At 48.9% G+C, this 17,319-nt stretch overlaps 1 protein-coding gene across 2 annotated transcripts in view; it reads right to left on the bottom strand.

Moving 5' to 3' along the window:
• PLEKHO1 (pleckstrin homology domain containing O1) overlaps positions 1–14,328 on the bottom strand; it is a 39,128-nt gene extending 24,800 nt beyond the window's left edge. Inside the window, exons 1-2 of one of the 2 annotated variants that reach the window (XM_073322680.1) lie at positions 13,820–14,328; positions 12,872–13,018 (exon numbers count right to left, since the gene is read on the bottom strand). In XM_073322680.1, coding sequence (XP_073178781.1) covers positions 12,872–13,018; positions 13,820–13,849 — 177 coding nt within the window. In that variant the 5' untranslated portion in view covers positions 13,850–14,328. The remainder of the gene's footprint in view (positions 1–12,871; positions 13,019–13,819) is intronic. The other variant, XM_073322681.1, reaches the window with a different exon arrangement.
• Positions 14,329–17,319: the final 2,991 nt, after the last annotated feature.

Here is a 17,319-nt window from a genome sequence, read left to right as displayed (position 1 = left end):
CGTCACTGAAGCCAATGGATTTGCACAGGTTTCCCTTTGACTGGTAGCTCTTTGGGGCAGGGACAGTCTTTGTACTCTGTGTTTGTACAGCACCAAGCACAGCAGTGTCCTGGCTAATGGCTGGGGCTCCTAGGCACTACCATAACACAGCTAATACATAGTAAGAATAATTTAATCAGGCAGAACGTGGCCCAAAATGAAAAGGAGTCTACAGGGGCGTTAAGTGGGTATTGGTCAGGCAAGCGACGAGTCAAGCTTACATTATGCTACATCGTGTTCATTTTGTTGCCTCATCCTCCTCCCCATCCTATCTGTCCCTTTCTAGCTGCCCATTGTAGTAGGAAGAGGGCCTGACACATAAGCCCCTGTATCAGAGCCCTGGTATGAGTCAGGACCTGCTCACAAGAACAGGGCTGATATTGCAGAAATAAAACATTCCTAAGACGTGCTAGGCACAGGGTGCTCGCGCAAACACATCCCGATATCAAGTGGTACCAGAACATCCCGGTATCAAGGATGGTACAAAAACATTCCCCAAGGATAACAGGAACACACTGACCCCTCCTAAAAGATAGGATCAGGATGTCAGTATGTAATAGAGATGTTTTAATCAAACCAACATGTACAAGATGATGGGTGATAACTAGCAATGTCAGGGGGCAGTAACTAGCTGTGTCAAAGAAGCAGTACTAACTTGTTTGTATCGGGGCATAAAGATGTATCTCAGAGGAAGAAGTATCTTTGTCTGGAAAGTCCTGCCGTTCACTGAGCTGGTCCATTGTTATGGGCATACATGTATCAAGGTCCAGTAGAGTCTGCGGGATACTAATAAACCTGGCTGGGTGCCTTCGTCCCTTACCGGATCTTGTGGTCATTGGGTGGTTCACTCAAGGTCTGCCGTGCCAGCTATCTGTGCAGGGCTGGGGCATCACACAGAGGGAACACACACACGCAGCCAAACATCTATCAATGTCTAACCACACCCATCACAGGTCTGACATCTGGGCTGTAAATGCTCTGTCACCTAGTGCAAGTCACTTCACCTTTCTGTGTGTCAGTTTCCCCATCTGTTTCATGGGAAGAATAATACTAGCTCTCCTTTGTAAAGTGCTGTGAGATCTGCAGATGGAAAGTGCTTGATGAGATGTTGGGATTCTTATTATAGTGAGCCTGGTCCTTGATTGGAGTCCCTGGTTCTTAAAGCTAAAACTCAGTGCATTGAGATGATGGTGATTTTATTGTAATAGCCACTGGGAATCCCAGCCATAGGCCAGGACCCTTGGTACTAGGCACTGTACAAACACAGAACAAAAAGACGGCCCCTGCCACACAGAGCTGAGAATAGAATTCATTAGTACCAAGACGAGAGGCTTCCCCACTTCACCTTCTAACTTCAGAAAAGAGCTTACGTAGCTAAGGAGTTTCTTTTCCTTTGCCAAGTAGATCCAATTCAATGGACAGAGAGGTAATTAGTGTAGACAATACGGTGATGAAATGACCCAGTGAAGAGTGATGTTATCCTTATGTCAGGTGCGCCATTAATCCAAGTTTGCAGTACCTGTAGGTTTTGATCCTCAGTTGTCTGATGCACGAATGCACTATGCATCTATAGGGCCCTATCAAATTCACAATCATGAAAAACATGTCATGAACCATCAAATCTAGTCTTTTGTGTACTTTTACCCTTTACTATACAGATTTCACAGGGGAGACCAGCATTTCTCAAATTGGGGGTCCTGACCAAAAAGACGGTTGTGTGTGGGGGGGAGGGACAAAGTTATTGTAGTGGGGTCGCAGTATTACCACCTTTACTTCTGTGCTGCCTTCAGAGCTGGGAAGCCAGAGCGCGGTAGCTGCTGACCGGGCACCCAGCTCTGAAGGGAGCACCCCGCCAGCAGCAGAGCAGAGGTACGAGTGGCAAAACTGTCCCATGCCATGCTTACTTCTGCACTGCTGCCTTCAGAGTTGGATCAGGACCCCTGCAGTTAGAACACCATGACATTTCAGAGTTAAATATCTGAAATAATGAAATTTACAATTTTTTAAATCCTATGACCGTCAAACTGACCAAAGTGGACTGTGAATTTGGTCTGGCCCTATGCATTTAGCTACCTGCCTACCTGCTAGCAGAGGATAACCAGAAAATAATTACATGAATAATAATAGTCCATAGCTCTCATCTGGCACTTTCCATTAGCAGATTTCAAAGTGCCTTACCAAGGAGATTGGTTTAAAAGATCTGCTCTAGGAATTATTTTGGGGGAAGTTCTATGGCGTGTGATATACACGAGATCAGACTAGATTATCAGAATGGCCTTGGAATCTGTGATAGCATCAGATAGGGAAACCGAGGCAAAGAGAGGGGCAGCGACTTGCCCACAGACACCCAGCAGCAGAGCCAGGAATAGAACCCAGGAGCCCCGAGTCCCAGTTTAGTGACCTGTCCCATAGGGCACACTGCTTCCCTGAATGAGTTAAGTTACCCTGTACACATAGCGAGACTTCAGTATATCTTTAGATCAGAAGACTAAGCCTCATATTTATCTGGTGCTTTGGGTCCTAAATGTCCCCTCAGCACTGAAATGCAGGCCCCTCTCAGTGGAAAATGTGAGCTGTTTAACACCATACAGCAGTTTGGGGCAGGAAATGAAATGAATAGTGTCATCATTTGAAACTCCAGGGGGAATATAGGAAGGCAGAATGTAAACCCCTTGAATTACAGTTTGGCTAGGACACACCAGCTCTTGTGAAAAATGCCCTAGTAACTACAATGACCCCAGGGATCTTGAATACCACATACCAGGGTTTTTCACATCTCTTCCAAAAGACAGCAGGTCTGAAAGAAGTCCAGTGCCTCTTTAGATTTACGTATCCCTGATAAAGGCCTACAGAACAATGAGTGGGACAGAGAACTAGATCACATGCTTCAATTGACCCTTTCTGATAAGACCAAGGAGCTGCTCAGTGCAACCAAAAGGCAACCCCGCTGAAAACTGATCATAGGAATTTTTTTTAACAAAATCAAAAATTTACCTTTGGAACCCCCAGCCACATGATATATGTGAGTTCAAGAGCTTAGAAGGCCTCTAAAAAGTCTCTTTGCTAATGAGAAATCCTGAGTTACATTAGCTCAGGAGTCCTGGGGACATGGTGCCATGATGACCCTAGGCATGTCATTTAATTTCTTTATGCCTCAGTTCCCCCATCTGTACAATGGGGAGAATGACAGTGCCGTACCTCTCAGGGGGCTGTGAAAGAGAATGCTGCATCCAGTGGAAACTCCACAGGGGATTCAGGAAGGCAGGATACAGCCCCGTGAAAGGCAGTTTGCCTCAGATCACCACATCGGATCCATTCCTGCTGGGGAGTGCTCAGATGGTCCAGTCACTACAAATAACCCTCTTGCTTCAGACAGATCAAGCTGGGACAGATCAAGCTACTCAGATGAGGAGAGCCACAAGGAGTAAGGGGGTTCTGAGGACAGCCTGCTGGGCTCTGCTGGGGGAGGAATACCTTGGTTTTGTTGTTACTTTGTGAGTTTTTCCTTTGGAAAATCAAACTGCGCCCTGAGGGAAGGGTCTGAACAGACTGTAGGGGTGGTATCAGCTAGTGCTTAATTTGTAATGAAAGAGGTGCCCAGGCTATGAACTGCCAAGCCTAGAGGTGCCAGGGCTCAGCCCTGGCAAGCCCCGGCACAAATTAAGCCCTGGTATCAGCCCTTACAGGCCAGCATCTGCACTGGGCTAAACAGCTAGCGGTCTTTGCTGACAGAGCAGTTCCTAGGTGAATGTTTGAGGGCTGTGAAGTGTGAGCATCATGCAGCTGAAGGCTCTGAATATCTTGCATCCTTCCCTGTCCCCTCCTCCTCTCCAAGTCCCGCTTTCTCCCTTGGCTCGACTATTTTTCTTTCTTGCACGTTCCTGGTCAGCAAAAGTCATTCCCAAGATCAAACTCAGCCCAGCTGGGCATTTGCAAAGACCCATGTCAGCAGCAGGGAGAGAGGAATTTTTTTCAGACCCACCTATGCTAGGGTTCCCCGTGGCAGCCCACACTGTAGCAACCCAGAAGCTGAATGGCTCAAGGAATTGGGAATGGGATTTTGGTTGGGGTCATTAGCTCCCATCTGGTCCTGGTTGGGAGGGGCTGGCAATCACTACTATCTAATAGCTGTTGGGTGTAATGAGTTGGTGGGTCTCAGCTTAGTGCACAGGTCACAATGTTCCCTCTAATTTTTGACAGGCCGTGCGCGCAAAAAATTTCTTCTGTGCAAATTTTTGTGCTTCTGTGCATCGGTTTGTGCGCGTGGTGTTTCGCCGTGTGCGCAGGGTTAGGATCTGTATGTACGCACACGCACACAGCTCAGAGGGAACAGTCATAGGATATGTCAAAGCTTTGGGCTGGGGATGTGATTCCCAGCTCAAGCAGGCCTACTCGCACCAGAAACAGAGTGGTGGAGAAGGGACAGGAACAGCTAAGTGCCCTGAGTATGTGCCTAGCGTCTGGGATAGGGACCGATTCAGGGTGGCTAGCTCTTCCCACTGCTGTGGCTAGCATGGGTGTGTCTCCTCCAGCAAGAAATCACACCTTCAGCTCAAAGCACAGATGTGCCCAAATGCATCACTGTCTAGGGCCCCCCTGTGCAGGCAGTCCCCGTAGAAAGGCCAAGGGGCGAATGGGCCAGGGAGACAGATCTCCATGCTCCCAGGGCAGGGCTGCGGTGTGGCTGCTGGGGAAGATTGCTCAGCTGCTGTCTCGCTCTGTGCATACAAAGGGATTCCTTCTCCAAGGGATCAATCTGGCACCTTTCATAAGCACTGAAATAATAAATAAGAGCGAAGGCCACAGCGGGGAGGAGTGTTCCATGAATGGAACATCCACTAACGACACTTACAATGATGAGGATGATGATTTATGTTACAGGAGCTTCTAGAGAGCCCAGCCGAGATGCAGGTAGCAATGCAGTGTGGGCTGCACAGAGACATAGGACCAGATCCTTAAAGGGATTTAGGCACCTAAAGATTGAAGTTAGCGGGAGCTGCTGGGGCTCCAGATCAGGCCCTTGTCGGCAGAGCAGTGAGTCCACAGGAGCTAATTCGGTTTGCCACTAGCAGGTGGTATTTTGCTGAAGTCACCACCCATGCGTTATTAAAACTCTGGCAGCGGGTCAGATCCTCCCCATTCCTCACCCTCGCCCCCCACATTCCACACCCTTCTCATTGCCTCCTGCCACCCCCTGAGCACTGCAGCGTCAGCCCTAAAGCGCAGCGAGAGATAATATCCCCAGCTGGGCACGGGGTACAGGAATCTAACTACCTGGCCCAGGCCTTGTTGGGCAGAAACTTGGGCCAAGGAAGCAAAAAACCTGTTCTCAAAGGCTGCTGGGGGTAACTCTTCTGATTATCATCAAGCGAACTAAATCTAGAGGGCCTGGCACTCATCTACACGAAGGCCCAAATGCAGCTTACACTTGAGACAGACACCAGGGAAACTGAGGCACAGATCAGGGAAGAGGCTTGCTTAAGATCACCCAGCAGGTCAGCAGCAGAGGCTGGAATAGAACCCAGGTCTACAGAGGTCCTGTCCTTATCAATGAGGCTGCACTGGCTTCTAGCTTAGAGCACCCCTCTAACGCTGTACCAGCTGTGAACAGAGCAGCCTTCGGGCCGGTACCTTCCGCCAGCAAATTAATGACATTTGTGCAGATATTTGTGCAGAATGATATTTGTCCAGACAATGCTGGGGCCTGGGACCACCATGACACAACATGGACTGATGCAAAGTGAGTTATCAGACCCTAAAGTGACCCATCAGGCGTCTCTTAGGGCACGAACCAGGCTCTGCCATGCATGTCTACCCTGGGCCACTCTTGGCATGTCCCCTCTGTGGGGAAGTCCCATATGTTTTTCCTCCCCGAGGACCTTTTGAGCAGCAGCATTAGGGCAGAGACAGGACTCCAGTGTAGCAAACCCAAAGGAAACTCTTTGCTGAGCAGGTTAAGTACAGGCTGAGATCTCAGTGCTTCTCCTGGGTTCTCCAGGCCTGTCCCTAGGGAGAAGACAGGAGGGTGGGAGGATAGACAGGATAGAGTGTGGGATCTGCTGCAGAGGGCACAGCGGAGGGGTTGATGGAGGGGAAGGGACTAGACTCTGAGAATGGAGAGGTGGCGGGGAGGAAGTTGGATAAGGGAGGGCAAAAACAGGAATAGGCCAGGATGGAGGGAACAGTTCCCAGCCTCCCGTGCTAACTACCCTCAGCCACGCCGGTCCAGAGGACGAAGTGGGTGCGTGGAAGGTGGGCCATTCAGAACTGTCACACCCATGCATGCTCACACGACAGCGCCACCTGTAACGCCTTCCAACGCCCGTGAGCATGCACGCACGCGGCAGGGCACACTCATGCCACGCTCGAGGAGACACGCCACCGCTCACGCACTGTGCACATTCCCCCAAACACACGCCACAAGCCCACTCCTCACAAGCGGCAGTGCGGAGTCAACACACGCTCCTCCTCGGGGGCTGGGGCGTGCCAGGTGAAGAGCACAGCTGCAACCCCATGTGCCAGGTCACACCACCGCTCACACAGGTTTGACCCGGCCACCCCACTGTCCTGATGGGGCCGGGCCACACCTGAGCAGCGCTGCAACCTGGTGCTTCAAAGCGGTCGGGCTCTGGCCCGGAGGGGCTCCCCAGCTCCGTGGCCTGTGCTGTTCCAAACACACGCACAAGCAGCACCACCTTGTACACGCACAACGTACGCAAACAACACCACACACACCTCCCAGGCTGCACATGCAGCTCAACAGCGTTCAGACGGGCTGCAGCAAACACGAGCCGAGAGTGCAGCCAACTTTTCGAGGGCTCTCGAGCTCACTGAGGCGAGGCTTGCATTAGCGGCTTCAGGAAGCCCACCAGAAAAGCACTTCCTCATTAACTTCTTGTGAGCACAGAGTCCATTTTTGATGGCCATGGGCTTCCTGGCAGGAAGTGGTAGGAGCCCAGCTGTGTGCTGTGTTAGTCAGGCTGTTATTCCCGAGTGTAAATCAATAACAAAGCCGTGCTAGAAAGAACAGAACAATTACCAGAAATGTGGGTTTGGGGAGGGGGATAGGGGAAAGGAATGCAAAATGCCTTGCTGCTTACCAGAAATCAACTCCAACCAGCCTGTGTTTTGTTATTGGGAACTTTCTGGCCACCGACCAAATGCAAAATAACAAAGGTTTTGCATCGTTTATGGGACCAAATTGCAGCAACGGCTAAAGATTTGTGTGTTAGGTCGATGCAATGGGATACACAAAGCCTTCGGCCCCTGCTAGCATTTGGTGTGCCGATGAACCAGCAAAAGGTGCGTGGCTTTATTAAAGGGTGCACTAGAGGCAGAGCAGGTCAGAGAAGTCTTGCACAGATTCCAAACAAGGGTGGGGATCAAACTTACATTAAGACTGTTCACATTTCTTCTTGACAAAACTCAATACACTATGGCTGGGGGTTTCAACCCACAGTGGGGTCCGGATTTCAGAAAAGCCCATCTCCTATGTGGGCCCCTAAATAATAATCCCTTGTTCTTACCCAGCACTTTTCCTCAGTAGATCTCACAGCCCTTTAAAAGGAGGGAAGTGTCATTCTCCCCATTTTACAGAAATTGACAGGCAACATCAAGGTTTGTTTCCTAGTTAATATGAGATTTAAGAGCAAGAGGCCCAGGTTCTCAACTGGTGCAAATCCACATAGCTGCCTTTGATGGAGCGATGCTAATTTACACCGGCTGAGGAGCTGTTACTGTAACAGAACCTTTCCAGAGTAGCAGCCGTGTTAGCCTGTAGCCGCAAAAAGAACAGGAGTACTACTCCTGTTCTTTTTGTAACAGACCCTGGAATCTAGTCTCCCATCAGCATATGCTCTCTCTCTACTACCCAGGGAAGTGAGACTGAGATTTTACCCCAACATCTAGGCAACCTCCACAAGCTATCCCCGCTCACATCTCCTGGAGGGGCCTGCTCTTCCGATCCCTCCTCAGCTGTATCGTCCCCCTTCACCTCATTGGGGTTGCCTGTAGCCCCTTCCTAGTAGCAGAGTGTTGTCAGTGGAAAGCTATCTCAACTCAGCACGAAAGCACAGCAGGGGCTCCATTTCCTCCATTGGGCGTAATCTGGTGTGTGAAAAAACAAAAGAGGCTGCGTTCTGCTCCGCTCGACCAACCCAGATTTATTAACCTATTTGTAGGCGCTGCGGGCACCTGTTTCCATGAAAGCTAGCTTGCACAGGATGGCCAGCAAAGGGGAAGACCTATGGTTCAGAGAGGAGATGAATGGGGAACTGGCTACGGGCCTGCTGCTTGGAGCGGGAGGAAATGCTAGCTATAAATGTCCTTCCATCCGTTCTTGTGAGTTTGCATTTGTTCTCTAGAATGTCCAGAGATCCAAGGGCCAGCCACGGCCAAAAGAGAGCAAACAGCGGGGTCAGATCCTAAACTGCACAAGATCTGGTTTAAAAAGAGTGTCATACTTAGAAGTGCAGAGAGAGACCGTTTTACGCACATGGAACGCACCATATGCACCCAGGCAGAACACACAGATGTTGCTTGTTTGTCCGCAGAATGTCACATGAGGGAGAATTGCTCCCCCCCAGGCATGTTCATTTGTATGTTGAGACTCACAGAGACATATCCCACCTGCACATGTGCCCACTCTTCATGTATACACACACACATTCACAGAGACAAATTATTCATTTTGATGCTGACATATGCTGCCAGACGTTACCCCTTTAAGACATATATATCCACAAACACGTTATTCTTCCAGGTAGACACACACATGTTCTCTAACGCGCATTACCCAAATGCACACAGTCTTCCATGCACATGTTCGTTCACACACATTGCTTATTGTGACACACGCCGTGTTGTTCCCTACCATTCGATACATGCCTGGTCACTGACACGGATACACATTATTCATTTAGAAACTGGCACTCACATGACTGTTCACATGCAGAGAAACTGCTCATTTAAACACCTGCTCAGGGCACACCAATACTGTGGTGATAGGCGATGGATAGATGTGTTATTTCTCCCTACGTACACGTTCGCTGGCACAGACTCACGTGATCATCACTGAGACTCGGGTACAAACACGCGAGTTCTCAGTCAGACACGCACGTTACTCCGCAATGCCCAGGGCCATTGCATGGCACCCCAGGGCAGAGTCTTGGGCCTGTCTACACCACAGAGACGCATGCCCTTCTTAGAGGCTGCCCCTTAGCTCCTCAAAGAAGAGGAAAGTAGCTCCAGTGACAGTCATTCAAAACCCAGCCCCATGCAGTGCTACTATTCCTGGGCCCGGGCTACTCAGGTGTCAGTACCAGAGGCCGGGCTGGGCCTTTACATTAACCCTTGACCAAGCCGGCAGTAGGTCACTAACCAGAAGATCCATCTATTTGCCCCCCAGTGCTCCAGGAGCATGCATGGGATGGGGGAAATTGGAAGAGGGGAACTCTGCCTGTCCTGGAAGTTAGACACAGAGTAAAATCCAGCCTGCATTGCACTCCGTGGGTGTGGGGAGGGGTGATCCCTCCCCCACACAGTGGGCTCGCAGACAGGACAGCTGCCGCAAAGCTCACAAGCACCCAGCGTGTGCACTCGGGCCTCTCCTGGCTATTTCAGTCTCTCTCCCTGCAGACTCAGGAAGGTTACACAACATGGGTTACATATAGGTCATCCCCGGAGAGGCTTCCTCCTCCCCAACCAGGGCTAGCATGCTAGGGTGAAACCCTGGCCCCAGTGAAGGCCATGGGGGGCTTGCCATTAGATTCAAAAGAGCCAGGATTTCACCAGATTTCAGAGTAACAGCCATGTTAGTCTGTATTCGCAAAAAGAAAAGGAGTACTTGTGGCACCTTAGAGACTAACCAATTTATTTGAGCATAAGCTTTCGTGAGCTACAGCTCACTTCATCGGATGCATACTGTGGAAAGTACAGAAGATCTTTTTATACACACAAACCATGAAAAAATGGGTGTTTACAAAGATTTCTGATCCTGCACAACATAAGAACATAAGAATGGCCCTACTGGGTCAGACCAAGGGTCCATCTAGCCCAGTATCCTGTCTTCTAACAGTGGCCAGTGCCAGGTGCCCCAGAGGGAATGAACAGAACAGGTAATGATCAAGTGATCCATCCCCTGTCGCCCATTTCCAGCTTCTGGCGAACAGAGGCTAGGGACACCATTCCTGCCTGTCCTGGCTAATAGCCATTGATGGACCTATCTTCCATGACTTTATCTAGTTCTTTTTTGAACCCTGTTATGGTCTTGGCCTTCACAACATCCTCTGGCAAGGAGTTCCACAGGTTGACTGTGCGTTGTGCGAAGAAATACTTCCTTTTACTTGTTTTAAACCTGCTGCCTATTAATTTCATTTGGTGACCCCTAGTTCTTGTGTTATGAGAAGTAGTAAACAACACTTCCTTATCTACTTTCTCTACACCAGTCATGATTTAATAGACCTCAGTCATATCTCTCCTTAGCCATCTTTTTTCCAAGCTGAAAAGTCCCAGTCTTATTAATCTCTCCTCCTATGGAAACCGTTCCATACCCCTCATCATTTTTGTTGCACTTTTCTGAACCTTTTCCAATTCCAATATATCTTTTTTGAGATGGGGTGACCACATCTGCAGACCCCAGCTCCACATCCTCACCCCTGAATCATGGCTTTCTGCCCTCCTGCCTGGAAAGGCACAAACTCAGCTCCACCACTTAGACAGCTACAAATGAGGATATTGGTTAGCAGTTCCGGTGATGTTACCGCATCTGCTCAGAGAATCATAAAGTGTCCTGCCAGCGCCATTAAACATCTGCCTGCCTGTTTCAGCATAATCCCTGCAGCTCACTGTAAATTTACCGTTATTATTGTCTGCCAATAATACAAGCTATTCCCAGCCCCTCCCTACCTGCACCGATGGGATGGCTCACGGTATCTGGGTGAAGCAAACAGCTCACCTTTGGCTTATGTGCAGCAAAGTGAATTTCTCTTCTAGGCCCTGATTCAGGCAAACACAGAAGCATGTGCTTAAATTCCATCCAAGTCAACTGGAGTTGAAGAAGTTGATCAAAGTTAAACGTTTGGTTACGTGCTTCCCTGAATCAGGGCCCTCGTGCAGAAGAGCAGTTAACATGCAATGGTAGCATTCTGGGCAGTGAATAAGGAAACATTCTCCCAACCATTTAATGCACTGATCTATCTATGTCTCCATATCTGCATATCTATCTGTCTGTCCGTATAGCATATGATCAGAATCAGTCTTTCCATCTAGAGTATCTTGCTACAGTAGCTAATCTACCTCTCTTGTCTATTTTCTCTTGGTCTGTGCATTTCTAATGTGCTGATCCCCTAGTTCCCAGGCCTAATTTACAAGGAATAAGCCCCAGCCATGCCCTGTTTCTGTGGCCATCGAGAGCATATTTGGAGTGAGTTGTGAAAAACTGATAGATGGGAAGCCCAGACCAGGCTCCCCCCCAGTTAGTTCTCCAATCATCTCTCCATTGCAATAAACTCAGATCCATACATGCTCTGCCATGCTCAATGATGTCATTAGCCTCTTTGCCAAAGGATCCTTCTCCCTCTGCGCCACGTTATTTCTCATCGATAACCTGGGCGATGTTACCTGACATGCAGGCAGTGGGACCTTCCCTTGGCTGTACACACATGAGTAAGGGCTGCTGGTGTGAACCGTGCTGCGGGATGGGGCCAAGGGCATAGGTGCTCTAACTAGGTGTGCAGGGGATGCTTCTGAACCCCTGGCTTGAAGTGGATTCCATCATATACAGGGTTTACAGTTTTGTTCAATGCTCTCAGCACCCCCACTATACAAATTGTTCCAGCACCCCTGGCCGAGGAATTTGATTGTTTATCTACATCCTGGCCTATCTCTCCATCCTCATTCACACCTGTAACCCCAGTCCGGACACCGACACCCTCCTCGCTTCTGGTACACATGGCACCAATTAACACCAAGATTTTATTTTGAAAGATCCATCTGGTTTAAAACAGACAAACAAACAAAACCCCCAATTGGGTGGATTTACCGATCCCAACATCTGTGTAACAGGGAAGGGATGAGCCAACCCCTGCTAGATGAGGACAGTCACAGATTGCAATGCCTGTGCTCAGAAAGCCACATCCAATAAAATCCAATACATTAAACCAAAAACCCTCAGACCGTTGGAACTGAGACAGGGGTGCTTTGTCCACCCTCTGCACTAACAGAATGTCAAAGCAATGGTTAAACTTTACTTGTGTCCTTTCCTTTGGAAAAACAACTGAGCGATAAGGGACTGGGCTTGGAACCTAAAACCCCAACTTGTAAATCGGTCTGTCTGGCATCCTAACCCTGCTGTTATTTCCATTTGGAAAACGATCAGGGCGCGAGGCTGCAAACCAGGCCATTGTGGAACTTGATAACAGAGGGCAGACATAAGGAAATACGTGACTATGGGGAAAGGAGAGATGAACAGCTTTAACATTTGCCAAGCAAATCGTTTCATGTATCGGCGCTGGAAAATGTCTCCCCGCCAGTCCTCTGTGGGAGACTCCAGGGCACCGTTGTGGAGGTTGTTGTTGTTAGAATCAACACACAAACCCAACCCAGGTCTTGTTTGAACTGACAATGCAGAGCCAGACAGCAAAAAGAGAATTCCCCATAGTAACTCTCCAGCTAGCAAATTACATGATGGTTAATAAACACCATGGATGGAGACTCCCCGGTTTCGAAGGGGTGTTGGATAAACACTTTGGCTGCTCAGTTTGCTTTCAAAAGGCAAAGGGAGGATGGGTTGCAGGGGGAAGCGGGGAGGAGAGACATATTAAACAAATCCTACCTCTTTTTCTGAGATATAAAGCTGATCTCCCTTCAAAACCACATAACGGTTTTTCCAGATTTCCCTAAAAATGCCTTTCCCGCAAAATTTCCGAACCCAGCCAACCTTCTCTGGCTGCATGGATTGCTGGTTTCCATCCTGTGGCCCCTGACACAAAGGGAGGGGGAGGAAGAGAGAGAAAAGGGATTATTAGAGGGTTTTATTCCCCTATCCTTCACCCTGCCTTTTTCTCCAAGTTTGCCCCCCCCACCCCCACCTTGCCCACTCTCCACCAATGCTGAGACTTAGGTACTTTGCCAGTTTCACTCTGCAGAGATTCCCCCCTGCAGACACGAAGCAAAAATAATAATACCCAAGGCATAGAGCAAAAATCACAAGCTATATCTCATTCTGTGCATGAGACAAGAACGGCTGTGATGTTGCATCCATCTCATCCAACATGCATTTGCTACCGGGGAGGGAGGAATTCCAACTAACTGATTTTTTACTGCAGCACAAATTGCATATTTGAGCCTTTGAAGAAGAATTTATTCCTGGTGGTGAAAGGCAAGCGCAGGTTTTTATTTGCCATCTCTCGAAAGGCAAACAGATACATCCATAGGTGCGCTACTCAGAGACTCTCCGTATAGGAGACACAGAGAGATACACAATGTCTGTTATGTGTGTTTCATGCCTTCCTTGCACTCAAAATGAAAACCGCATGCTCCTACATCCTTTTTTACACTACACAACACGACTGGATTTCCTGGCAAATTTCAAGTGAGGAAGAGACTGTGAAGCTGGAGAGAAAGAAAGAAGGGGTGGGTCGGGGTTTTTGTTGTTGTTGTTTGGTTTTCTTTTTGCAAAGAGAGGTGGGAGGAAGTCTCAACAGAACAATAAAGAAACACACACACACCCCCCAAATACCCCAGAACCCCTCACCCCAAAGAAGAAGCCGTTTCAACTCACCCTTTTTGTAGAATTATTTTTTTTCATCATTCCTTGGTGTGATCAGGCTGGAGGGGAGAGGGGGAGGGGTTTGGGGTGGGGGGGATCAGAGCGGAGCTCCTGACAGCAAAGAGGCTGGAGTTGATGTGTCTGTTTTTGGGTGGTGGTGGGTGGGGGGTTAAGGGGGGAGGGTATATGGGAGATACACCGGGCCCCTCCCCTCTCTCTGCTCGCCCTTTGTAGATCACAGCAGCTCTCCAGTTACACTACAGAGCAGCCTGCCCCTGTGGCCCACACACACCTCCATGGCCAGGCACATGGGTTTGCACGGAAGGGCTGATTCGGACCCCACAGCTCCATCTATAGCCAGGCGCGCGTGACGTCCCCGGGGGCAGAAGACGGGGCGAGTCCCAGCCCGCAGAGGGGTTTCTTCTTTGTGTCTGACTCGCTGCTGGCTCGGAGGGGCCGGGGCGAGCTTTGGGCAGGGCTGGGAGTTGTCAGATGGCCCGGGCGAGCAAGGCGCTTTGCCCGGGCACAGGGCGCGGCGGCGCCTGTGGGCCAGGAGCAGCCCTGGCTGGGATCTGCTGCAGCCACGAGCGGGGACGGGAGAGGGGGTTTTTCGCCAGGGCTGGTGCCCGGTAAAGACGGGCTCAAGCGGCAATAATGCAGAGTTTAGCTGTCACGCTCCCGGAAAAGGGGGGGTTGGCGTGGGGGCGGGGGTTTGCCTGGGGTTGGTGTTTTGTTCATTTTGGGGGGTCCTTCGCCGGGTTCTATAATTCCCGAACTATCACAGGGCAGGACTGGTGCCGTGGTACCTTTGGGGCTCACATACCTTGTTGATAGATAGAGGGGGTGCATGGGGATAGATAGATAGATAGATAGATAGATAGATAGATAGATAGATAGATAGATAGATAGATAGAGGGGGTGCATGGGGATAGATAGATAGATAGATAGATAGATAGATAGATAGATAGATAGATAGATAGATAGATAGATAGATAGAGGGGGTGTATGGGGATAGATAGATAGATAGATATAGATAGATAGAGGGGGTGAATGGGGATAGATAGATAGATAGATAGATAGATAGATAGATAGATAGATAGATAGATAGATAGATAGGGTGTATGGGGATAGATAGATAGATAGATAGATAGATAGATAGATAGATAGATAGATAGATAGATAGATAGATGGGGTGAATGGGGATAGATAGATAGATAGATAGATAGATAGATAGATAGATAGATAGATAGATAGATAGATAGGGTGAATGGGGATAGATAGATAGATAGATAGATAGATAGATAGATAGATAGATAGATAGATAGATAGATAGATAGATAGATAGATAGATAGGGTGTATGGGGATAGATAGATTAGATAGATGGGGTGCATGGGGATAGATAGATAGATAGATAGATAGATAGATAGATAGATAGATAGATAGATAGATAGATAGATAGAGTTAATGGGGATAGATAGCTAGATTAGATTAGATTAGATTAGATTGGATGATATAGATATAGCCTTACAGTGGAAATGTTCAACCTGATTCTTTAGTCTGGCACACACCCACCCTTTGCTGATAGCCGAGTATATTTCAACACAAGTACTTTGGAAGTAATGCTGTGAGAATACTGATGATGTACTTCTGTTGTGCTGTTAGCATCCTCTTAATACATTATGTGCTGGAAGCAAAAATTGACATTGAGCACTTGGAATATAAAGTATTTCAAGGCCATTTGCAGAGGGAGCGATGGGTCTTTCACCCCTTTTTCAGCAGCTGGTATGTCTGTGGAGACCCCCGGTGCTGGGGTGTGCACCCCATGCCAGCCTTGGTGGGATTAAGGAGGGCCAGAGTGGCCAGTTAGGCTACTGGGCATTGCTTGGGAGAGGGCGGACCAGGGTTAATTGAAAGTGAAGCCCAGCTGGGGAAGGGCTGGGACAGCATTTGAAAGACAGGAAGCTGCAGGCAGATGTGAGGGGAGAAGTTTGTGGGCATTCCCTGGGAGGCTGGGCTTATTAGGGGGCAAGGGGAAATCTAGGGGGAGAGTCACCCCTGAGAGCCTGCCCTGGACTAGGGTGTCTGGTAAGGAGCTAGAAAGGGGTGCGGTAGCCACAGGGAGCAGAGTACACTCCCACAGTAAACCCAGAACCAGGCACGAGAAGATGGAGAGGCTTGGTAGAAGGAGCGACAGCGATGGGGCACTGGGGCTGCTGGTTATAGGATCCCTGGGCTGGACCCTGCTGTAGGGGTGGGGCTGGCTTCCCCTGCTAGCCAGCAGTAGAGTGGCAGAGAGCCCCACGCTGGGGCTGACCACCATCCAGAGAGGGCATTTAGACAGTGGTCCTGCTGGACTTTGAAACCCTGGACCAGGGGGGCTGAATGGCCAAGTTACGTGAAAGGAGGCTATTGCAGAGCAAACCAAGGCAGAGGGGGGCACGCAGTGCAGTGACAGGCTTTCCCAGACTTTAGGGTTTGTTTACATTTACAGCGCTGTAGCACTTAGTGAAGATGAGAGCACTTCTCCCGTCAGCGTGGGTACACCACCTACCCGAGAGGCGGCAGCTATGGCCACAGGAGAAGCTCTCCTGCCGACATAGTTCTGTCTGCACCATGGGTTAGGTTGGTATAACGGCGTTGGATTTTCCACCCTCCTGACCGACGGAGTTACACTGCCATAAGTTTTCAGGGGAGACCAAGTCTTAGACACCGGCAGATGCACTAGCCCATTCGCTGCCCCCGTCTCATGTGCTGTGGGATACACAGAGTATGTGCAAGTACATCCCAGACTGCTAACTAAGACAGAGCCCTATGCAGATTGTCAGCTCCTTCTTTGGGGCAGGGACCGTCCATTAGTACTGTGTTTGTACAGCTCCTAGCACCTGGGGGGTCCTGCACCGTAACTGGGGCTCCTTGGTGCTACTGCAACTGAAAATCACTAAAAATAATAACCACAATGACTAGAACTATACAATGTAGAATGATACATATACAGTAACCACAATCTACAATACAGTGAGACAAAACAAATAATAACAATAATGATCTACTTAAGGCCCTACTTGAATCACAGGATGATAGTCAAATAATTGCAGTTGAGTCGTGGACAAGATATGGAAAATCACAGAAAAGTAATAATGGATCTTTATTAATTGTGGTAATTTGGAAAAGCCGAAGAAGACCTATTTGTTTGGAACAATATAAACGCTCAAGTATTAAGTTATGCCTGCTTCTTTTGAAAAGCAGACATTTTGCTGCAATTATATTTCAGTCATTAAGGTGTGGGGCTGACAGCCCAGGCCCCAGCCGATGTCAGCTCGGATAAATGGGGAACTACTGTACTAATGGGGTAAAAAGGGTGTGTTGTGAACCCCGAAATGTGTCCAAAATTGCGGACTGTGTAAAGTAAGCTAATTAAAATAAAAAATGTGGTGGAAGCCTAATATTGCAGGATCTGCAATTTCCGCAAATTAAGTACGGCCTTAGATATACTTTTAATCGGCATTCATAG

This window comes from Lepidochelys kempii, chromosome 24 (genome assembly GCF_965140265.1).
Source record: "Lepidochelys kempii isolate rLepKem1 chromosome 24, rLepKem1.hap2, whole genome shotgun sequence".
Taxonomy (NCBI): domain Eukaryota; kingdom Metazoa; phylum Chordata; order Testudines; family Cheloniidae; genus Lepidochelys; species Lepidochelys kempii.
The sequence above is the reverse complement of the archived record's forward strand: the minus strand, read 5'-3'. Positions and strand labels throughout refer to the sequence as shown.